This window comes from Stigmatopora nigra, chromosome 5, assembly GCF_051989575.1.
Source record: "Stigmatopora nigra isolate UIUO_SnigA chromosome 5, RoL_Snig_1.1, whole genome shotgun sequence".
NCBI lineage: Eukaryota > Metazoa > Chordata > Actinopteri > Syngnathiformes > Syngnathidae > Stigmatopora > Stigmatopora nigra.
Window position 1 is genome coordinate 1021366 of NC_135512.1, and position 25175 is coordinate 1046540.

Consider the following 25175-nt stretch of genomic DNA (forward strand, 5'->3'; position numbering starts at 1 on the left):
CTGGGAGGCGGTCAAATTTGGCCAGCAATCCCAACAACAGTTTTCAGCCAATCAAAAGACGAGTATGAATGTCTAAACCAATCAGAAAGCGGCATCGGGTGCGCACTCACTTTGGACGACGGGCCTGGGGCCATGGACGGGACGACAAGAGACCTCGTTAAGATTCCAAACTTTTAGCAGTAATTTTCGACGTCAGCCTGCTCGGTAAGTGTTTTTCTCATAAAACTATTGCAATTCTAATGTTTTGAGTCTCGCGACATATTTACAGAACCGGCCTTAAACGTGAAGTTAGCTAAAAACTCTCGAGCTCATTCCTCGAACTGAAAAAAAAAACAACAACGCCACGTTAAACTTTTCTCCAGTTTGTGTATAACTATTTCTCTTCGTTGACTTATTTTTCAGCAAATTTGACGCAGTGAACCCCAATTTGCGTCAAATGTGTGTTTTATTCTTCAGGGGACTGTTATTGTTACTTACGTTCGTGTATATTAGTTTCAATCAAAACAGCTGGTCATTTAGTATTAAACTACATATTATAACCGCCATTTTAGCCGTGTTTTATAATGTACGTTATATTGAATAGGGAAATTATCCATTGTAAATAACTTTAAGAAGTCACAGTGGCTGAACAAATTGTACTTAACTCTTAGTGGCTTTTTGGCAAAGTTTTGACCCCAAGAGAAAAACAAAAAATACTTCGAGTTGATATTTTTCGTTGAAATTATGATTATTTTTTTATTTCTGCGTACTTCATACAAATCTTAAACATTACTTAAAATATCCCTTGAGGGGAAGAAAAAAGTTGGGCTATTCCTCTACCTGAGCCTGTTTCACTTAATATAAACATTTAAAGTAAAAGCTTTTAATTACTGACATTTTACCATCCAACTGTTGGTATTTTTTATTTTTCAGATTTTGCATAAATGTTGCCTGTAACACAGAATTTCAGTTGTTGTCTCAATCAGGCACCAGTGGCGGTCCATGCATTTACTGTTGATGCCTTCAGCAAAAAACTATTTTATGGCTATAAAACCTCTATTGCAGGTACAGCTGCGACACTAAGTATTAAATAATCAATAATAAGCTCATACATTTGAAATGTTTAGTTATATAGCCATATTTTACTCACCAAAAATCCTTTTTAACTGTACACACTATCCATCTTCCTTTCTTTCCTCTTTTTCTATCGCCATTAAAGCTAATGCTGAATTGTGATTGGCTAAACGCTTCAATATGAAAACACATCTGGAAGCTCTGCAACCAGGGGGAAAGTAATGAAAGATGGCTAACAGACAATTTGGAATTATTTAATATATATGGACAAAATATAATTAACATCAGTCTGTCATTCAGATATTTCTTTGGCCGACAGAGAAGGCCTTGAAGGCCCTGACGGCACACCACTGGGGGACACTATGTAAAAGAATAAACATACAATAGAGATGATAGACATTTTCAAATGTACTTAGCATAGCTTAGCATTTTAAATGTTTTGTTTGTTGCATTCTTTGCTCATTTGACATTTTCAAATGTACTTAGCATATCTTAGCATCTTAAATGTTTTGTTTTTTGCATTCTTTGCTGATTTGAAGATCTTTTCTTTTCTTAAGGGCTCGTTTGGGTGGAGTCATGGGGGAAATGGAGGGCTCCTACCGGGTCCTGCAGACCCCAGGAACAAGACTGGGTGCCCAGTTCAACGCGGGAATTAGCACGTTGGAACCCGGCCAGGCCCTTAGCACCAACGTGGTGGTGGTACCGGCCAAGACTCCCGGACGGGGGCTTCAGGTCCGCGTACAAGGTCTGGACGAGTCCTTGGAGTTCTTCGATTTAGACGTAAGTTTTTATAACCAACTTGTTGGCACGCTGGGATAAGTCCGCTGTTAGTTAGTCGCTCACAGCAGGGCTACGTTTGACCCGGTTAGCATGTCGGTGACAGCTGCAACGTGGCTTTGGCGCAGAAATCCCTTACCTTCTGTCTTATTTACCAACTCCACGCTGTCCAAAAGTTTTGGTTGAATTGCCCGGCCAGTTTTATCTTCACTGAAAACATCCGTTCTTTTGATTGGGTGTGTTGTTTCTATTTTTAAAGATGGCGGTTGAAGTAGTGTCTGTAAGAACAGATTTGTGTTTTGCAATAACAATGCTAACTGATGTGTTAGCTTTGAGACTTGACAATGTGATTTTTAAGGAAAAAGATACATGAATAAGAAGAAGAATACACAGAGTTTTGTGTGAAAGACATAGTTGGGCAAAAATGCTTTGTTTTGTGTATTTTGTGTTAAAGATATTTTATCTCGTCTCGCCATTTGTTTAGCATTCTTTGTTAAATTATTAACAAGTAATTTCACAGATAAAAGGGAGTCCTGTCCCGGTTTCAATGAAAATACCTTTAGAGAACAGGTGTCAAAGTGGCGGCCCGGGGGCCAGATGTGGCCCGCCGCATCATTTTGTGCGGCCCGAGAAAGTAAATCATGAGTGCCGACTTTCTGTTTTAAGGTCAAATGAAGAGTGTAGATGTGCATTTTTAATCCACTTTTTTTCCCGTGTATTTGGTTAAAAAATCATTTAGTAAAATCTAAAAATACATTAAAAAAAGCTAAAATAACATGTTTTAGATCTATAAAAAATGAATATTCAGGGATTTTAATCCAGTACTTTTAATCCATTTGTTAAAAAAAGTAAATATATCTAAAATGGTCTGATGTATTTTGATTTTCCTGATTTTACCCCTTTTAAAACAATCATTGTAATTTTTTTATTCTATTTTTTAGTTCAAAAATCAATTTGTAAAATCTAAAAATATATTTTAAAAAAGCTAAAATAAACATTGTTTTAGATCTTTAAAAAACTGAATATTCAGAGCTTTTAATCCATTTAAAAAAAATCTAAATATTCTATCTAAAATGGTCCGGCCCACGTCAAATCAAGTTAAAGCGGTCTGCAAAGCAACTCGAGTCCGACACCCTTGGAATCGAGGGAAGTCACCAATGATGTACTTTCCTGTCGGTGCACTCTCGGCCTGCCAAGTTGCTGGAATAGGAAGCAATAAGGAAGGCAATAGAAATGAGCCTCTTTCCTGTCTTTTTAAGGCCGGCTGGTGTTAAATCACCGGTGTGAAGGAAGCTTTTAAGACTCACTCATGACGTAATGTCATTAAATACTGCACCCTAATAAATCCGCAAGTAGCCTTAACACTGAGGATTCCATGGTTCACTGCTGAGATGGAGATTTTATCATCTAAGTTGCCATATGTTGTTTCAAAATCAAACAAATGGTCAAGCGCAATTTGCTTTAAAAAAGTTCCCACACGGGTTTTAAACTGAACTGATTAATGGAAGGTATCCATATGCTAAAGGAATATTTTGTGTACATGTGAAATGGTCGTTAAGTCTTCCATTTAGGATGCAAAAATTAATCTTTTTATGAATTGACTGCTTTTGCCATCGTGGAGAGATTATTTTTTGGACATCAAAATTATTAAAAAATATATTTTGTAGTGGATTTTTAAAATGTATTGTTTTTTTAAATCAGAATAAAAAGCTAATATTAAATCTATCATATGTTTAAACCTTTTGTTTTTTTATTTATAAAAGAAAAAGTTAATATTGTGTTTCTGTTTATTTACAGTCAACAATAAAAAGGGGAAATATTTTAGATATATTTTGGTTTAAAAAAATAGATTAAAAGAACTAGATCAAAATCCCTAAATATTCAGTTTGTTATAGATCTAAAATGATTTTAAAAAAGGCTTTTTGAACTAAAAACTCCAAAAAAATACAATTCTGAATCTTTTAAATTTTTTTAATAGGGTAAAATCAGGAATTATATTATACATATATACTCTTCATTTGAACTTAATCCTAAAACAGAAAGTTGGCACTCATGATTTACTTTCCCGGACCGCACAAAATGATGCGGCGGGCCACATTTGGCCCACGGGCCACCACTTTGACACCTATGATCTAGGGAGAGGGTCTCAAAGTCTCTCTCTCTCTCACTTTGCTATTTTAGCAATAATTGCTTTCGACACAAAGGGACGTCTTGGGTGTTAAAGGTAACACTTGACTGACAATCCACTGCAACCCCCATTTTAGGCCAAAGCTGGGAACAAAAACTGACAATTTGATAGTGGACTTTGAGACTCGGGTATTTTGGATTCTAATTCCTTCCACATAACGAGCGGTAAAAATGTTTGGAAATCAGAATGTGTGACTGTGACCCTGTTTGACAAGCTTTAGCCTGCCAAGAAACAAGATGGCTTCTGAGTGCCTCTCTTCATTCAGGGCAAGGCGTCGTGGGCTGTCCGGCCGGTCTAGTCTCTTTTGTATAGAAGCACTGTTGAGCCAGTTATGTCGTTTAGAAGCTGGTCTTCCAGCAGAACTTGTTCCAAATACTTCTTTCTTGGACTTAGGACAGCTGCGGTCCATTTTTTTTCTCTCCCTTCCAAAATTGTGTCCTTTTCTTGCACACTGGAGACAAGAATAGACACTAAATTGTAGTGTACAATGTTTAAAATGGTTGTGGCCTTTCAAGCAACCGCCCTCTTCGTACACTTCCTCGTCTTTAAACTAGAAGAACTAAAAGAAGTATGTAAAAGTACTCGAAAATGGGTATGAATTGCTGCCCAAACAAAAAACTAAATTGGCTCGGTGTTGTCCTGCATCTCATAATCGCAAATTTTGGCTTTGTTATTGTCCTTAATGCTCCGTGTTAGCCTCTATTGCTAACATGCTAAAAATACTTTTCCTCATCATCTTCTTCTTCTGAGTGTTGTTCTGGAACTATAGCATTTTGGAAGTCAAACTGGTTACATTTATTGTCAAATTTCTCATACTGTATTTCAGGACTATATAGCGCATCGCATTTAAAGGCGCAGGGTCAGTAACAAGTGCTATTTTTGTATTGCACGCACTCAAAGGACGCAACTTTTTTAAAGACGCAGTCAGGCATGGCAAAACATACAATAGCTTAAACATACGGACACGCTAAAAACATGTTTTTAAAAAGGCAACTGTGTTGGATTGTACTTTATTTAGCCATTTTTGTATATTTTGGAGAAAATGTAACACTTAAGTGTGCCTTAAAGTCATGGAAATATGGTACTTTTGGTGGATTTTGTACACATACATATTGAGCATTCACGGAGAATCCAAAATTGCGTTGATGTGAGCTGATCAGACGTTGTTAGATTACATGACATAGTCTCACTGTGAACCTTAGAAAATGTTGTAATGTGATACAGAACACCCCCAAATGTTCCTCCGGTTTGGAGTACGTCTGGATTGTGAGTTGAGGGTCGGGGGGAAAAATCTGTGGAAAAATATTTAATAAATCTGATGATGTGCTGGTCTGGGTCCAACTGAAGTGACTCCGCCTCCAACATGAATTTTCGAACCCTTCTAAGACTGTTGTTAGCTGTAATGCCGTTTTTAGTGTTTCGTTGTTAAATGGGCAATTTGCAATACATCTCATGTTGAGTTGCACTATGTTCACCATTCTAGACCAGTTCTTTTTTTAAAGAAAAAAAAGGCTATTTTACATTAAAAGCAGATGTCTAAGGCTATAATTTTGAATGCTGCATGTCCAAACCTCAAGTGACGTCGGCGTGGAGTACGTAGTAATTAGTTAGTTGGCTCAGTTAAAATAAACCCAGAAGAAGACCGCCAGGAGCCACGCTTGATGTGAACGGGCGGCCGGTCAGGCGTTTGTCGCTATTTACTTGCTTGTCCATTTTAGATATAACATTTTGATTGTTTTTTCATAAGTGGATTAAATAAACTGGATTTAAAGGGCCTGAATATTCAGTTTTTCTATAAATCTAAAACAATGTCTATTTTAGCTTTTTTTCATATATTTTTTTAGATTTTGCAAAAGGATTTTTGAACTAAAAACTGAAAAAATGACTATTGATTTACAAGGAGGAAATTCAGGAAATTTAACATCTCTACTCTTCATCTGAATTTGACAGAAAGTCGGCACTCATGATTGACTTTTTTGGGCCGCACAAAATGATGTGGCGGGCCAGAATTTGGCCCCCAGGCCGCAACTTTGACACGTGGATTAAATTAACTGGATTCAAGAGCCTGAATATTCAGGTTTTTTTTATAGATCTAAAACAATGCTTATTTTAGCTTTTTAAAATATATTGGACCATTTTACTGAATCATTTTTGTACTAAAAACACAGAAAAAAATGATTAAAAATGACAACTATTGATTTAAAAGTGGAAAATCAGGAAATATAATATCCATTTCTACTCTTCATTTTAATATGATCCCAAAACAGAATGTCGCCACTCATGATTGACTTTCCCGGTCCACACAAAATGATGCGATGGGCCAGATTTGGGCCCTCGGGCCGCCACTTTGACACCTGTGAAGTAGATGAATGACCAAAAAACATGTTTGCGAATGAGCCTTTTGCCAGAATCTTATGTCACATGCCTGGTAGTTGACATGCAGTAATCCTGCCGCCACATAGTTTATTTTCTTCTTCTTTCTACCAAAACTTGGCATGTCATTTTGGCAAAGATCCAAAGGTACTGAAAACTTCAAACAAGAGTTAAGAGCTCTTCCAAGGGTTTCCATTGGCATTTCAACCCTTCTGGAAGTCATGCAGGTTCTCATGAATTTCCGACATTGTTATTCATCTCAACTTCTCTAGTCGCTTGACTCTATTGGGTTTAGGTCTGATGTTGGATAGTCCAAAAGTCCTCTTCCATTTAAGCCCTTGTTGATGTTGGATGTACTCTGTGCTTGGTACTAAAGTCTTCTTCAAGTGCTTATCAGGCACCTTTGAGGTTTGTTCTGGTGCTGTTGACACAAGGATGAGCTTATTAATAATAATATTTACCTTTCTTTTTTTTGTTTTTTATATTTTCAGCCAAGAGCTTTTGGACAGGATCTTCTCTCGGAGGTGTTTCTGCGAGGAAACCTGATCGAGAGGGATTACTTTGGACTGGAGTTTCAGAACATGCAGATGAACTGGGTTTGTACAATAGAAACACAACCAACTACCGTATTTTCAAGACTATAAGGCGCACAGAAGTCTTAAATTTTCTCCAAAGTAGACCGGGCGCCCTTATAATCCAGTGCGCCTTATATATGGACCAATCCCAAAATTGTCATCACGATAAAATCAAATAAATCAGTCCATAGGGTACACCGACTACTATTTTCCCGTAGAAAAAGTACTGCGCAGTGACTACTGGGATATATAGTTTTTTTGTCAATACACCCAATGGATATCGATGCATCCTTTGTGTGTTTAAAATACAGAAATAGCACTCGTTATTGACACTGCGGCTAAAAATACCATGCGCCATATAGTCGGGAAAATATAGAGATAGCACTCATTCTTGACACTGCGGCTAAAAATACCATGTGCCATATAGTCGGGAAAATACAGTACTAGCCTGCCATTGACACTGATGGACACCCAGTTTAGTCAAACTGGGAGAACTGGATGTGAATGTTTATGTTTCACTGCCATTGACCATGCTAGGCGTTCAATCCATTTTGACTGGAAGGGCTGCCAGTCTCTCCTATTCAAAATAGATTGGACGCCAAGTACTGTTAATGGTGACCTAGTATAATAGTTTCATCCAGGCTAGTGGTCATCTAAATGTCTACTTTGTGTTTGTCCATTTCAGCTTTGGCTGGAGCCCACCAAACTCATCGTGAAACAAATCAGAAGTAAGTTTAAATAACATTGATATCAATTTGATAACCTCAAAAACAGTCCAATATTAATATTTTGCTGTTTTCTTTTTTTTACAGGACCCTCAAATTCTCTCTTTCGATTGGCTGTGAAATTCTTCCCTCCAGACCCCGGTCAGCTGCAAGAGGAGTTCACCAGGTCCGAAAATTTACCTAGCAACAGGATTATTATTTTTTTTTTTGACAAAAACTTTTGTTTTATTAATATACTTCTCGTTTTTTTAGGTACTTGTTCTCTTTGCAGATGAAAAGGGACCTGATGGAGGGCCGTTTGATCTGCACAGAAAACACCGGAGCCCTCCTGGCCTCGCACCTCGTCCAATGTACTTTTAAAACATTTTTTTTTATCGTTAGAATGCTATAAATATATCAATACTGTTTCTGTAGGAATACCGCTGAGCCAAACTTTAGAATTTTGGCAATATAGGAAAGAGTACACTATTTACTAGTGGCGGTCCGTGCATTTTCTGGCCACGCCTCCACCCCTTAAAAACGATTTCATGGCTATAAAACCTCTACTGTAGCTACAGCTGCGACATATAAAAAAATCATCAATAATAACCTCATATAATAAAAATATTTTTTAGAGATATAGCCATATTTTATATGTTACACCCTCCGTCCACGTTTTATTGAAATTAAATGAATGTCTGAACCCGATGAATAGATTGATTTTTGTCATCGGCAGCTGAGATCGGCGATTACGATGCGGCTACCGATCACGACTTCCTGATGAACAACAAGCTGCTGCCTTATCAAGAAAAGGTCCGGGAAGCCATTGTCGACTACCATCGCAGAAACCTGTAAGTGTATTCTCCTCCTGCTGGTGACAATTATATTGCAACCTGCTCATACATATATATATTTTTATGTTTTCAAGGTCTATTTGCTGTAAAAAAAATTAACTGAATGCTAAATTTAGGTTTTGTGTGTTATTATGCAATTGTTTTTTTATGAATATCTTGTACTTGGCTTTTTTTTTGTCGGTAATGAGTGCATTTAGCACTTTTCCCCAGTAGCATTCTCCTTCCTCCAACAATCTCTTTTGAATGCTGTGCACTAGTTTGCTAATCTCTTCCAGAATGGAAGGGCAAGCAGCCTACCTAATCCCCTTCCCTTCTCTGAACCCCCTCCCACCTCCCCCCCTTCTGTCCTTGCTCTATTAGCCTTAAGGCCAGTAGGGCAGCAGGGGGAGGGCCCTAAGGAGATTTTGCCACTTAGCGGCTCAACCAAATTAGAACGTGGTGAGGACTGGACGCATGTTCTCCTTTACACGCCGTTTGACGCATATATTTTAGTATTCTTGAAAAAAAATTATATTGAATCCCCCTACCTAATATTAGTCAACCATATTCACGTCTTCATGACAATCTACACTGCTATGGACACACTTCCTATATATACACATATACACATACACATACACACACATACACACACATACACACACATACACACATATACACACATATACACACATATACACACATATACACACATATACACACATATACACACATGTACACACATGTACACACATGTACACACATGTACACACATGTACACACATGTACACACATGTACACACATGTACACACATTTACACACATGTACACACATGTACACACATGTACACACATGTACACACATGTACACACATGTACACACATGTACACACATGTACACACATGTACACACATGTACACACATGTACACACATGTACACACATGTACACACATGTACACACATGTACACACATGTACACACATGTACACACATTTACACACACGTACACACACGTACACACACGTACACACACGTACACACACGTACACACACGTACACACACGTACACACACGTACACACACGTACACACACGTACACACACGTACACACACGTACACACACGTACACACACGTACACACACGTACACACACGTACACACACGTACACACATACACACACATACACACACATACACACACATACACACGTACACACACATACACACATACACACACATATACACACACACACACACACACACACACACACACACACATACACACACATACACACACATACACACATATACACACATATACACATATATACACATATATACACATACATATATACACATATACACACATACACACATACACGCATACACGCATACACGCGTATACACATGTATACACACGTATATACACGTATATACATATATACATACACAGATTTTTTTTCAGCAAGACGCTTATTCATTCATATATTAATGTATTTATTTATTAACTTACTTATGACCTATCTTTATGTCTAAAATATCTTTTTCTGTGTCTGTATTCTCACTCTTGCTACTACAACAACAAATTTTCCCAAATACGAGATGAATAAAGTTATCCAATCAATAAAAAATAGCCCACTATGCCCTTTTCAAATTCGAAATTGTATAGGCACCTTTCATAACATAAAACAAGTGCATTAGTGGTCTTAGCCCATTTGTTGTTACGGAGCAGTTTTTTCCAAAGACCTTGTTTGTTGCTCCTTTCAGTGGCCAGACCCCCGCCGAATCCGATTACCAAATTTTAGAGATTGCCCGCAAGCTGGAGATGTACGGCGTGCGTTTCCACCCGGCCGCCGACCGGGAAGGCACCAAGATCAACTTGGCTGTGGCTCATCTGGGTCTCCAGGTCTTTCAGGTAGTCATCTTCCCCGCTCACATGTTCTTCATTCATTCATTTTTCCCCAAAACTCTGACCCATATACATCTGGGCTTTTCAATTTCCAGGGACACACCAAAATAAACACCTTCAACTGGTCCAAGATTCGCAAGCTGAGCTTCAAGAGGAAGCGCTTTCTGATTAAACTTCACCCCGAAGTCCACGTACGTATGAAGACGTACCATGATATCGGGTGAAAGAAATGAGATGGATGTATTCCCTCTTGTTGATGTAGGGCCCCCATCAAGACACTCTCGAGTTCATGATGGGAAGCAGGGACCAGTGCAAGGTCTTCTGGAAAATCTGCGTGGAGTATCACTCCTTTTTTCGTCTTTTTGACCAACCACAAGCGAAACCCAAGACCCTACTTTTTAACCGTGGATCTTCTTTCCGATACAGGTGAGCAGACACAGGAATAAAAAAAATAATAAACACAGTTACAAGTTAGACCAGGTGTGTCAAAGTAGCGGCCCGTGGGCCAAATTTGGTCCGCCGCATCATTTTTTGTGGCCCGGGAAAGTCAATCATGAGTGCTGACTTTCTGTTTTAGGATCTAATTAAAATTAAGAGTATAGATGTATATTATATTTCCTGATTTTCCCCCTTTATATGAATCATTGTCATTTTTTAAACCATTTTTGGGTTTTTTTAGTTCAAAAATAATTTCGTAAAATCCAAAAATATATTTAAAAAAGCTGAAATAAACATTGTTTTAGATCTATAAAAAACGGAATATTCCAGGTTTTTAATCCAGTTCTTTTAATCCATTTATAAAAAATAAAAATATTATATCTAAAATGATTCAGCCCACGTGAAATCGACTTGACCTTAAAGCCAATCCGAGTCCGAAACCCTTACAGTAAATGCTAATTTTCTACAGAATATCAAATCAGTGATACCTGGAATCTTTGACCAAAGCAAAGTTATCGATTATTTTTGTTATCTTTTCAGTGGGCGTACGCAGAAGCAGCTTGTGGAGTATGCCCGGGAAAACGGCGCTAAAAGAACCCCTTACCAGAGGTGTGTATAAATTAAATGAACCTTTATCATATGGTGCTGCACTGACATGATATTGCTGATATTTGGCAGGAGGAACAGCAAAATACAAATGTCGTCTCGCTCCCTCTCCATCGATGTGCCAAAACAGGTCAGTCATTTTTTTAAAAACATTTTTCAAATGATAAAACCGCAGTCTTTACTTACCGTATGTTCACGACTATATGGCGCATGGCATTTAAAGGCGCAGTGTCAGCAACGAGTGCAATTTCTGTATTTTACACACACAATGAACCATTTTTTTTAGACGCAGCCAGGCATGGCAAAAATACACAATCTTAAACATGCACGCTAAGTTATTGTGATAACATTTTTCGTATTGGTCCATATACAAGGCGCACTGGATTATAAGGCGCCCTGTCTATTTTGGAGAAAATTGAAGACTTGTGTGCGCCTTATAGTCGTGAAAATACGGTACTTTAGGATTCCAGATGATATCAATTTCAAAAATGTTTATGCCCGCAGAACTCGTCGTTCAACGAGCGCCTCCGACCGCCACGCTCCCCCCTATCGTCCGCCACGTCCTTCAACGCTCCGCCCATCTCCGTCAACCTCCGGAAGGACCACCTCGTTCACAATCACCACCAACACCACGCGCCATCGCCCGCCACGCCGCCAGAATCCCCCTCACGGCAGGCTCCCGTCCCCCCGAAGGAAGACGCCGTCAACGGCTCCGGCCCCCCACCTCACTACGCTTTCCCAGGTGCTCCCACCACCGCTCACTTCACCCCCGGGTTGGCGCGTTTAGAAAGCGGCGGCATCCCGCAGTTGTCGAAAAACGAGGGTAGCAAACCGGTGGTTCGAAGGGCCCTCATTAAGGGGGTCCTCACACCTGAGGCTTTCCAGGCGGAGCTTCTGCGTACCAAGCTAAAATACCCGTCACCGTCATTGCGCGTCACCGAAGAGTTTATTGACGACGACCCCACGCAAATGTCTTTCTTCGGAGGCGGCGTGGAGGCCTATCCTTACGGGCGCCACCACCAGCACGCCGTGGACGAGGGCTACGCTTACGAGTCCGCTAAGAACGGGCTCGGAGATCTGAACGGAAGCGTGGTGGGTCTTTCCGAGACCAGTTCCTTGCTCAACAACCGTTCCGAGTGTAGCTCGCTGGACAACCTGGGGCTCAGCTCCGCGGGGGAGTCCATGTCGGCCGTCCCCGACTCGGCGCCCTCGCCCCGCCCGCCGGGCTCCGACGTCCAATCGGAAGCCAGCTCCATGGTCAACTTCCCGGCCAGCTCGGTGCGTTCCGAGACTAGTTCGGCTATCCAGTTCAGTGACCTGGTAGAGCAACTGGAGCAGTTGAGTTACCCGCCCACGGCTACCGAGGGATCCGGGAACGGAAGCTCCGACTCGGACTCGGACTGGGGTTCGGATAGCGTCCTACCCCCCGAGCAGAACCTGTTTTACGGCAACCCGCTCACCGGGAATGCCGGTTTTGAGAGCTTTCTCCTTCAGTGCCAAAACCTGCAGGCCTTAGCCCTGGCAGAACCACCTGGATCTGGGCAAGTTTAGTTGAAAAACCAGAAAAATGGTGGTGGTCTCGCCTTAATGAGTTGGATTATGTAAAACCACCAAGAACCATTGTTCAAGAGTTTTAGTTCTTGGCACTTGTTGGTAGTTCTGAACAAGGGTCCGATATGGTTTTGTTGAAAGTACTAGACCGACTCCTTTAGAGCCTGGAACTAAGTTCTGATGAAGTAGAGGTTCTGAAACAGTGCGGCCTCTGTCCTCGATTCACAGGAAAATTGTTCGATCCCGAAACTGTCAAAGGTTAAACTCTTGGCACTAGTACAACGCTTTCTGGAATTCATTGCTCCCGTCCGTATATACTTAGCTGAAGGCACTCCCAAGACCTCCATCTGCAAAATATAGGGGCCCTTTGTTAAGAACTGCAGGAAAAATGGTTGCCTCTTGTATTACTCTACTTCTTATTGTTTCTAAATTCTGATTTTATGGATGAGGAAGGTTTACTTACCTTCAGTCAGCCAGTAGGAGGCAGATTACCCACCGCCCAACGTCTTTTCATATTACCTCACCCCGGAGTTTTTACACAGAAGGGACTGTGTGTCGTGCTACCGAAACTTTAGAGTCCTGTTGGATGTGGGGGGGAAAAAACGTCCTTAAGCCTATTTGTGGTACCTATAGCGTCTCCCAGGGGGCAACAACTGGAACAGATTGTGATCAGGGTGCTATGGGTCCCATACATTTGTCAATGTGGTTCTGGTGGTTGAATTTTGCCTTTTTGACCATCACCTTTGGGTGGTATATACACAGGGCTCTGCCGTCCACTGTTCTCCAATTTTTCAGATTTTAATGTCTGTCTACCGTATTTTCACGACTATAAGGCGCACTTCAAAGCCTTAAATTTTCTCTAAAATACACAATGTGCCTTATAATCCAGTGTGCTTTATAAATGTAAAAAAATGTAATTCATTGACGCTGCGCCTTTGAATGTGGTGCGCCATATAGTCGGGAAAATACGGTATTTTACATGAGGGACATTTTGGAAGTGGGCAAATTGTGTTGACGTTTGTCTGTGAAGGACATCTAAAATGGCTTCTTCCGCAGGTCAAAATAACAACGTAGTAGTAGTAGTAGTCACAGTTATCTAACAAGTGCTTGGTATTCAGTCATTTTTTTGGAGGAAATTCTGATGTTTCTTTTGTATGTTTAGCACTTGGGCTTCACAGCACTTCTTGATCTCAGGTGTCGTCATTTTCTTGTCATTTTACTGACAATTATTTCCACTTTTTGTGACTCGGTAGACGTCACGTTGAAGAAGAACTCATTGCTTTTGGTCAGTTTATCTTTGCGTATTCACTTTATTCCACATAGATATTACAAGTGGAATCTTCTTAAGTTACCTGTTAAGAGATTCATATTATAACATGGACAATGTCATATACATCTATACTCTTCATTTTAATTTTGTCCTCAAACAGAAAGTCATCATTGACTTTCCCGGGCCACACAAAATGATGTGACGGGCCATATTTGACCCCCGGGCCGCCACTTTGACACCAGTGCCTTAGAAGCGAACCTAAAAATACTATAGACCCCGATATTAACATCCGTCCCTCACCGCCACTTAATCTCCAAGACGTGTATATTTTGGAAGTACTTTTAAATGTTTTGTATATTTCTCCTCAAGAAGAATAAAGTCAAGTACCACACGTATTGGACTACAATATTCTTTTTTTGCAGGAGCATGCATAGTTAATAGCCTAAACGGTATTTACTGGATACTATTTATGTATCTGTACTAGTTCTAAAGACTCAAGCACCCCCGTCTGCCTCCCATCTGTAGATAAACTATAAACAAGTCCACGCCCTCCAGACGGAGAACATTCCTGATTAGCTACGAGCAATTGTTTCCGGGTCATGAAGAGAGAGACTTTTTTTTTCATTTTCTTTCTCTTAGCCTTCCTCCTCCCCCCTTTTTTCCTGTTTTTCTTTTTTTTTCAGGGGGGGGGTATTTAAACAAGTGGAAGAGCAGCTGTGTGTTGAGCTAAGAGGAGGCGGGACTTAAAAGAGTGTCGTCAACATTGTTGTGGTTTGCTTTTTGGGAGTCTGAATCATTGCTTCTAATGGCCGATGCTTCTTGTATAAACAATAGTTGAGAGGACTGAAAATGGGGGGAACATGAGGTGCTCTTTTTTTGGTGGACCACAGGAATTTTTAATGTGGAAATTTGTGGATTTTGGTCTGTGTTGGTTGGTTGAGTCCACTTAGTAGGTTTTAAGATTGTGTTTGTATGAGGGTTGCATAAACAATTGATTGGTAGTTGAATTATGATGGATTATTTTTGGAATTATTTGGATTTTTTTATTCCACGGGTGTCAAAGTGGTGGCCCGGGGGCCAAATCTGGCCCGTTGCTGCATTTTGGGTGGTCCGGGAAAGTCAATCATGAGTGCAGACTTTCTGTTTTAGGATCAAATTAAAATGAAGAGTATAGATGTATATTAAATTTCCTGATTTTCCCCCTTTTATATCAATAATTGTCATTTTTTAATCATTTTTTTCTGTTTTTAGTTCAAAAATCATTTTGTAAGATCTAAAAATATATTTTAAAAAAGCTAAAATAAACTTTTAAATCTATAAAAACTGAATATTCAGGGATTTTAATCCAGTTTTTTATCCATTTATAAAAATAAAAAAATCTAAATATTATATCTAAAATAGTCCAGCCCACGTGAAATCAAGTTGAGTCTGATAATCTTGCTTTAATCAATGGTGTCATTTATTTTGGGCTTTAGATTGTAGTTGGTATTTAATTTTCATGTTTTTTTTGTTAAATATTGTAATATCATTTGCTTATAGTATTGCTTTGTCTTTAATGAGCATTTTCTGTATGGTGACTTGACACACTTGTTGATCCAATTGTGTGCAGATGGGGCATTGGACGGTCCCCGGCTCTCCCCCTTTGACAGCGGCGCCGCCGGTGGCCCCCTTTGCCTGTCACCCTCCTTCCAGATGTCCACGCTCAGCCTCCCCGGCCAGAACGCCGCCACTGCCACCGCCACTAACACCACCGCCACCTCGCCGTTGCAAAGCCCCGTCCCGAGCGAGGTGGGCAGCAATGCCAGAATAGAGGAGGAGGAGGAGGGCAGGAGGAAGGTAGTACACTCCCCCGCGGGTCGCTTTAACTTGGAACATTTTTCATATAATATTTAGATTTTTTTTAATAAATGGATTAAAAGAACTGGATTAATAGCCCTTAATATTCAATTTTTTTTATAGATCTAAAACAATGTTTATTTGAGCTTTTTTTTAAATATATTTTTAGATTTTACAAAAAGATTTTTGAACTAAAAACACTTTTCCACAATTTTAATTTTTATAAAATAAAGCCCTGACTATTCAGTTTTTATAGATCTGAAACTGTTTATTTGAGCTTTTTTCTCTTTTTAGATTTGACTCAATGATTTTTGAACTAAAAACACAGAAAAATTGATAAAAAATGACAATTATTGATTTAAAATGGGGAAAATAAGGATATGTTATGTACATCTATACTATTCAGTTTAATTTGATCCTAAAACAGAAAGTCTGCACTCACGATTGACTTTCCCAGGCCACACAAAATGATACGGGGACCACATTTGGCCCCAGGGCCGCCACTTTGACACCTGTGATTTATATATTTAAATATGAAAATCCGCACTGAAGGAAAAATAAATATATAAAAGGTAGTTATAATAAGGATAACCCTACTTTTTTTTGATTTTTTTGTCTGACGAAGTACTTTTTGGTCTTTAGAGGTATCCCGCCGACAAGGCCTACTTCATTGCCAAAGAGATTTTGACTACGGAGAGAACCTACCTGAAGGACTTGGAAGTCATCACTGTCGTAAGTTAGGAAATTATTTTTACATTATTTTTGCTCAAAAATGGTGGCAAAGATGATATTTGATATGATTGTTTCTTTAGTGGTTCCGCAGTGCAGTGATTAAGGAGAACGCCATGCCCGACAGTCTAATGACGCTGCTCTTCTCCAACATCGATCCCATTTACGAGTTCCACCGTGGTTTCCTCAAAGAGCTGGACCAGCGCCTCGCCCTCTGGTGGGTGCCAAAAGTATTTCACTCATGCGAATTGAATCCATTTTATATTTTATTCGTAGTATTTTCGTGTTTTTGAAGTACCCAACTTGTGGAAAGAGCTTGGTGGATTTGCCCAGTCCTCTTTTTCAATTATATTTCTTAATTTTTTTTCACGTTTAAAAAAAAAAAAAAGTTTTCTTATTTTAGATTTTTGTATAGAAACTGCTGTGTATTTTTTTGCTTTTTTAACAAGATTTTTGGGTATTTTTAAAACATTTATATTAGTTTTTTTTAATGAGATTTAGTTTTTTTGTCCAAATTATGTTTATTATATTATCTCTTTTTCTTTTTTGGGCGACCAACTTTTGGGGAAAAAGTGCAAAGTGGTTAAAATTAAAACAATAAATAAAGAGAAAAAAAACATTTTTTTTTACATATTTTTGCCTTCACTAAGGGAGTAGCTAGAAATGATTTTAAGCTCACATTTGATTGGACATCTGTCTCAAATAACACCACCCATGAGTTACCCACATTTTTATTCTACCCTGCAGGGAGGGTCGCTCTAACGCACACGTCAAGGGCGACTACCAGAGAATCGGCGATGTCATGCTGAAGAACATGTCCGCCCTCAAGGTGAGAGAGAGAGAGAGAGAGTGTACCGTATTTTCACGACTATACGGTGCATCATATTTTTAGCCGCAGTGTCAGTAACGAGTGCAATTTCTGTATTTTCAACACACAAAGGACGCCCCATTTTTTTTGACTCAGCCAGGCCTGGCAAAAATACACCAGCTTAAACATGCACGAACGTCTCATGCGCTAAAAAGATCCATCAAAGTCCTCATTTTCTATGTCCGAATTTAACAAATATCCGTCAAAAACGCCGAGTTAAATACGTTCGTCTAGGCGGCCACAATCAGTTCGCAAATAGTAGCTAGCTAGCACCAAATTAGTGTGTGTTCTCCGTCATACTGGGTGTATTGACATAAGAACTACTATATATTCCAGCAGTCACTGCGCAGTACTTTTTCTACGTAAAAATAGTAGAGTCGGTGTACCCTATCGACTGATTTATTTGATTTTATGGTGATAACAATTTTCGTATTGGTCCATATACAAGACGCACTGGATTATAAGGCGCCCTGTCTATGTTGGAGAACATTTAAGACTTGTAAGTGCGCCTTATAGTCATAAAAATACCCTTCAATCCTTCCCATTAGGGCTTCACCAGCTACTTACAGAAGCACGACGAGGTTTTGACAGAACTGGAAAAAGCCAGCAAGCGCCTAAAGAAGCTGGAGACGGTTTACAAGGAGTTTGAGCTCCAGAAAGTGTGCTACCTGCCACTCAACACTTTCCTCCTCAAGCCCATCCAGCGCCTCATGCACTACAAACTCATCCTTGAACGTCTGTGCAAGCACTATGGCTCCGCCCACCGACATCACATCGACTGCAAAGGTAGACAGACGCAAATTATAAAAGGAATCGACGGATGTTTGCTTTCGGCGAAAGTGATTTAGCCGTTTGGTCGTCTGGTTTGTGTTTTTACAGAAGCGTTGAAGGAGGTGGCGGAGATGGCCGCCCAACTTGAGAGCAGCCTGATCCGACTGGAGAACTTCCAGAAGCTTACCGAGCTCCAGCGAGACCTCATCGGGATCGATAATTTGACCGCACCTGGACGGGTGAGTCTTGTCTTAAAGCAACGGTGTCAAACTCGGTTTGGGTTGGTTCGCGGGACGCTTTAAAGTCAATGTCTCCATTTCCTTTTAAATATAGTACTTTTTTTTTTTTATTAATGGATTAAATGAACTGGATTAAAATGCCTGAATAATCAGTTTTTATAGATCTAAAACAATGTTTTTTATATATATTTTTAGATTTAAAAAGAATGTTTTTTGAACTAAAAACAGAAAAAAATGATTAAAAAAATGACTGATTGATTTGAAAGGAGAAAATCAGGAAATTTAATATACATCTATACTCCGCATTTTAATTTTTATAAATGGATAAAAGGCCTGAATATTCAGTTTTTTATAGATCTAAAACAATGTTTATTTTAGTTTTTTTTTTAAATACATATTTTAAGATTTTACAATAATTTTTGAACTAAAACAGAAAAAATGGATTAAAAAATGACAATTATTGATTTAAAAGAGGAAAATCAGGAAATTTAATATACATCTATACTCCACATTTTAATTTTTATAAATGGGTTAAAAGGGCCTGAATATTCCGTTTTTTATAGATTTCAATTCTAAAACAATGTTTATTTTAGCTCTCCTTATACACGTTTTTATATTTTACAAAATATTTTTTAACTTTGAATCCAATAGAATAAAAATACCAAATTCACAGCACATATTAATGAACATCTTTCTATTCTCATTAATGAACATAAATATATAAGATTGTAGTCCCTTATTTTGTCGTGTTTTTCCTGTTTTAAGGAGTTCATACGGGAGGGATGCCTCTACAAGTTGACCAAAAAGGGCCTCCAGCAAAGAATGTTCTTCCTGGTAAGGACAAATATGTATTTATCATATAAAGAAATATACTTATTTCATCATAAACCTCAAATGTTTCATTAAAAAAACATCATTTTGTGTCTTTTTTATACCAATAAACATCTTGTGTAAAGCACATCCAACAACACCGTGTATTCTTTATCCTCTGCGTTGTTTCAGTTCTCCGACATGCTCCTTTATACCAGCAAAGGCGTCACGGCGACCAATCAGTTCAAAGTGCACGGCCAGCTCCCCCTCCACGGCATGATTGTGAGTATGGCGGGAATCAGGAATTTTGATTTGCTGATTTTTTTGTTTTATATTTTTACTTTTATTTGCTGGCCGCAGCTCATCATTTTGGACGCTCCGGTAAGTCTGGCGAGCTTTAGGTCAACTGATTGGGACACCCCATAAAATAATTAGTATTCATTTTCCCCCAGACAGCAATTTAGCATCATTGAAAATCGATTATCGTGTTTTCCCGACTATATGGCGCATGGCATGTAAAGGCGCAGTTTCAATAACGAGTGCTATTTCTTTATTTTACACACCGTTCTTTTAGACCATAGGTGTCAAACTCCCTATGGTCTGCGGGCCGAATATGGCTTAATTTGAGATCAAGCGGGCCGGACCAGTAAACTCATTGCAAAATGACATAGAACTAACAATAAGCCCACTTTTTTCCACTTTTGTATTAGTCACTAATACTAATAATTAGTGCAAAGAATGAGTAAATTATCAAAATGTTTATTAACAGAATTTCCCTTTTATATTATGAACAAAAGAATAACATAAGAACATAAATAAATGTCAATTCATGTTGTCCGCACCTACTAAAACACTGCGCCCCCTAGCAGATAATACCAGAACTACAAATTTAAAAAAAAATTCATATTTTTTTTATACAATGCAGCTTTCTTCCCCGGACCGTACCAAATCACCAGACGGGCCGGATCCGGCCCGCGGGCCGTATGTTTGACACCCCTGTTTTAGACCTAGCCAGGCATGGCATATGTATATTATTTATGGATATCGAACCATATTAGTGCTACGGAAGCAGGCCCAGATGCTGTTTCCAGTGCGCAGTGACTGCTGGGATATGTAGTTGTTTTGTCAATACACACGACGGCGAACACACTCATTTGGTGCTACATGCCCCAAAAGCACGCTCATTTTCTGGTCTTTTCTAGGTGGAAGAGAGCGAGAAAGAGTGGGCGGTCCCTCACTGTTTCACCATCTACTCTGCACACAGAACCATCGTGGTGGCGGCCAGGTTCGGCGGCGACCTTTACTTCCCGTCCATTTGTGACGCCGCTTCAGGTTTGTCACGTTTTTTGTCTTCACGCAGCTCCAAAATGGAGATGAACAAATGGATCGAGGACCTCAACATGGCCATAGACTTGGCCAAGAAGTCTCAGGAGAAGTCCAGCATCTTCCTGGACACCAGTCTCTCAGACCACTCCAATCGTAAGAGAGAAATTGAGTCACGTGACCTGTAGGTGGACACTTCATTAAGGACACCTGCATGGCCAAAATGGAATAATAATATTGGTTGGGGGGATGTATTATCTGTAGTTTATCCCCAAATGTCTTCACCATCTTATGTTTTAGTTTTATTTAAAGTTACGTACACTGATGATATATTTTCAGGACTATATAGCGCATGGCATTTAAAGGCGCAGTGTCAGTAACGAGTGCTATTTCTGTATTTGACACACACACGCACATGGCGCACCGTTTTTAAAGACGCAGCCAGGCATGGCAAAACATATACCAGCTTAAACGCGCTAAAAAAACGTTTTTAAAAAGGCAACTAAGTTGGTTTGTACTTTATTTATTTGATTTTATAGTCATAATAATTTTAGTATTGGTCCATATATAAAGCGCACTGGATTGATTATAAGGCGCCTTGTATATTTTGGAGAAAATGTATGTCTTAAGTGGGCCTTATAGTGGTGAAAATACGCTATATCTTTTTTACTGGATCAAATCTTACTGTCATACAAATAGTACATTTTTTATGACAAACTCACATGGGAATTGGGCCATACCGTGCAGTTGTACCAAATAAAGTGTCTGCTATGCTAGCCACCCTCCTTTTTAGCTGACTTTCCTCCCGGAATCGATCCCCGATCCCTTCCTTCCTCCCAACCCCATCCCACTCCTCGCTCCCTCTCAGGCTCTTCGGACGAAGTTTCTCTGGAGCAGGAATCGGAGGACGAAATGAACTCGTCTCGTACGTCTCTGGACAAGCAGGCCAACCACAACCACCACCACCACCGCGCCAACACCACCATGCACGTGTGCTGGCACCGCAACACCAGCGTGTCCATGTCCGACCACAGCTTGGCTGTGGAGGTACTGCCGTTCGATTCCCACTAACTGACGCATGCTTATACTAACATTTTTGAGGCTTTATGTCCACTTTTATCGATTCATTTGTGACCCCATGTGACCTTAACCTTTCCAACATAGCTTGCCAACCCTTCCTTACTTTTCCCACTAACACTATTTCTCTTGGGTGCACCCTACTAATACTTTTTCTTCTTCTTTATTCCTGTCTTCTTTCCACCCCCATCTGTTAAGTTTCTCCTTCCGCATCCCCCGAACTGCCTCCTCGGTACCTTCTGGGTCAGGGCCAGAGACCTAACACCATCACACACGTTTGCTGGTACCGCAACCAGAACTTGTCACTAACCGATTACCTGCGCATGAACCAGGTACAACAACAACCCTTAGAGACGTGTTTTTAACCAAGCCTTTTAGTTAGAGCAAGGGTGGCAGACTCGGGTTGGTTCGCGGGACGCTTTAATGTCAACTTGATGTAACGTGGGCCATTTTAGATAGAATATTTAGATTTTTTTTTTGATAAATTGATTAAATGAACTGGATTTAAAGGGCCTGAATATTCAGTTTTTTATAGAGCTAAAACAATGTTTATTTGAGCTTTTTTAAATATGTTTTTAGATTTTTCAAAATGATTTTTGAACTAAAAACACAGAAAAAAATTGAATAAAAAAATGACAATTATTGATTTAAAAGGGGGAAAATCAGGAAATTTAATATTCATCTATACTTCATTTGAATTTGATCCTAAAACAGAAAGTCAACCATTTTAGATTTAATATTTAGATTTGTTTTGTTTATAAATGGATTAAAATAACTGGATTAAAATCCCTGAATATTCAGTTTTTTATAAATTTAAAACAGTTTATTTTAGCTTTTGTTAATATATTTTTAGATTTTCCAAAAAGGATTTTTGGCCCAAAAAAAACTGAAAAAAATGATTAAAAATGACAATAATTGATTTAAATGCGATCAGGAAATGTAATATACATCTATACTCTTCATTTGAATTTGATCCTAAAACAGAAAGTCGGCACTCTTCATTGACTTTCCCGGGCCGCACAAAATGATGCGGCAGACCAAATTTGGCCCCCGGGCTGCCACTTTGACACGCATGCTTTAATGGGTGTAACTGTGTTGTGCTAAAACTGAGGCAGAGGGCTTAATGTTTTCTACTATTGGATCCATGGCGGCATACTTTTCCATCATGTGCAGAACCAATTGTCGGGGTACCTCTTGAGGAAGTTTAAGAACAGCAACGGATGGCAAAAACTTTGGGTGGTTTTCACCAACTTCTGCCTCTTCTTCTATAAAACCCACCAGGTTGGTACACGCACATTGATTGTTATATCATCATTTTTGGATTTTTGAGAATATTTTGGTGACTGTCCACACAGGATGATTTCCCACTGGCAAGCCTGCCCCTGCTGGGCTACAAAGTCAGCGCGCCCGAAGAAGCGGACGCCATCCACAAGGATTACGTCTTCAAATTGCAGTTTAAGTCGCACGTCTACTTCTTCCGGGCTGAAAGCGAATACACATTTGAAAGGTCAGCAAAAAAATCTAACTTGAAATTAATTCACCATTTTAGATATAATATTTAGATTTTTTTTCAATAAATGGATTAAAGGGCCTGAATATTCCGTTTTTTATAGATCTAAAACAATGTTTATTTGAGATTTTTTTAAATATATTTTTTAGATTTTACAAAATGATTTTTGAACTAAAAACACAGAAAAAAATTGATTAAAAAATGACAATTATTGATTTAAAAGGGAGAAAATCGGGAAATTTAATATACATCTACTCTTCATTTTAATTTTAATAAAATAAAGCCCTGACTATTCAGTTTTTATAGATCTAAAACTGTTTATTTGAGCTTTTTTCTCTTTTTAGATTTGACAAAATGATTTTTGAACTAAAAACACAGAAAAATGGTTCCAAAAATGACAATTATTAATTTAAAAGAAGTAAAATCAGGAAATTAAATATACATCTATACTCTTCATTTTATTTTTATCTTAAATCAGAAAGTCCACTCGTGATTGACTTTCCCGGGCCGCACAAAATGATCCGGCGGGCCAGATTTGGCCCCCGGGCCGCCACTTTGACACCGAATCTTTTTTCAATTGTGGATTTGTTTCTCCTAGATGGATGGAAGTGATCAAGAGCGCGGCCACCGCCACGGGTCGCGTCAACCTGCTGGTACCCTCCCAAGATGGAGACCCTCCAGCCGAGATGAACATAAAATGACGTGGCTTAGGCTCCGCCCCCTCCCTCCGTTAACCACCTTAACATTGATTTCCCCGGGAGGCGCTTTCAAGTTTTTTTTACAGGACCAATTTAGCGATAAGGATGGAGGAGCAGGTCTTAAAGTGGGAGGAGCTTAGAAAAGGACAAGGAAGGTTCCGGAAGGTGCAAATGACAAACTTGAACGTGTTTATTTGGCGTCTATTTATTGTTTAGGGCGTTGGCGTATGTGCTGTGGGGGAGGAGCTTCGTTAATTAGAATTAGCCCTTTTCATTTTTAAATTGCTGTCAAATAAGTAAAAACTATCGTTTCATACTAAGACTGTATTATGGTTTGTTTGTTTTTTTTCAAATGGGAGATATTGTGCTCACAGCTATAGTTGTTTATTTATTTGACATTGATTTGGTTTTTAACGGTACTGTACTATATTTCACTTTCATATTGAATAAAGAATATTACATTTTAATGAGATGTAGTGTCAAATCAGCTTTAATTTTTTTTTCGGTGTCCAAGGGGTGGATGGGGGGCCAAATTTGGGCCGACGCATCATTTTGTGCGGCCCGAGAAAATCAATCATGAGTGCCGGTTTTCTGTATTAGTGTCAAATTAAAATTATTGGTATAGGTGTATATTACATTTCCGGATTTTCTCCATTTTAAAATCAATAATTTTCATTTTTTTAATCCATTTTTTTCTGTTTTTAGTCAAAAATCATTTTGTAAAATCTAAAAATATATTTAAAACATGCTAAAATAAACATTGTTTTAGATCTAAAGGGAAAAAAGAATTTTCTGGCCCTTGAATTCATTTCATTTTAGCAATTTAAAAAAATCTAAATATTCTATCAAAAATGCTCTAGCCCACCTGAAATCAAGTTAACGTTAAAGCAGCCCGCGAACCAACCCTTCTAGTGTATTGGATTTTGTTTAACTTGTTCAAATTTTCATAGTACTCGCTTTTATTTTGAAATCCCACGGCGCTACTTCCTGCCTCGATCCAAACTTTTAAAAAGAGACCTTACAAGGAATCTACCA

General features: G+C 39.0%; 1 protein-coding gene across 4 annotated transcripts; it reads left to right on the top strand.

The window, feature by feature from the left end:
• Positions 1-24612, top strand: farp2 (FERM, RhoGEF and pleckstrin domain protein 2). Of its 4 annotated transcripts, none has more exons than XR_013326375.1 (28): positions 1-204; positions 1611-1833; positions 6883-6987; positions 7652-7694; positions 7779-7857; positions 7944-8041; positions 8407-8521; positions 10273-10420; positions 10510-10605; positions 10677-10840; positions 11393-11461; positions 11531-11588; positions 11963-12200; positions 15889-16115; positions 16758-16847; positions 16928-17061; positions 17592-17673; positions 18261-18498; positions 18592-18722; positions 19488-19556; positions 19725-19814; positions 19893-19913; positions 20735-20817; positions 20893-21011; positions 21724-21902; positions 22131-22264; positions 23106-23213; positions 23288-23306. XR_013326375.1 is itself a non-coding variant. In XM_077717159.1 (28 exons), the coding sequence occupies exons 2-28, from the start codon at positions 1630-1632 to the stop codon at positions 24141-24143; spliced, it is 3243 nt and encodes a 1080-aa protein (XP_077573285.1). In that variant the 5' UTR covers positions 1-204; positions 1611-1629; the 3' UTR covers positions 24144-24612. The 4 variants fall into 4 exon arrangements, 3 of the variants coding, with proteins under 3 accessions (XP_077573285.1, XP_077573287.1, XP_077573286.1); XM_077717159.1 differs by lacking the exon at positions 22131-22264 and adding an exon at positions 24041-24612 and having other exon boundaries at positions 23288-23439; XM_077717161.1 differs by lacking the exon at positions 21724-21902 and adding an exon at positions 24041-24612 and having other exon boundaries at positions 23288-23439.
• The last annotated feature ends 563 nt before the right edge of the window (positions 24613-25175 follow it).

Coding starts and splice junctions, on each gene's coding strand:
- farp2 (XM_077717159.1), top strand. CDS start 1,630: ATGGGGGAAATGGAGGGCTCCTACCGGGTCCTGCAGACCCCAGGAACA. Junction 7,695..7,778: donor CATCGTGAAACAAATCAGAA/GTAAGTTTAAAT, acceptor TTTTTTTTACAG/GACCCTCAAATTCTCTCTTT. Junction 18,723..19,487: donor ATTTGACCGCACCTGGACGG/GTGAGTCTTGTC, acceptor TCCTGTTTTAAG/GAGTTCATACGGGAGGGATG.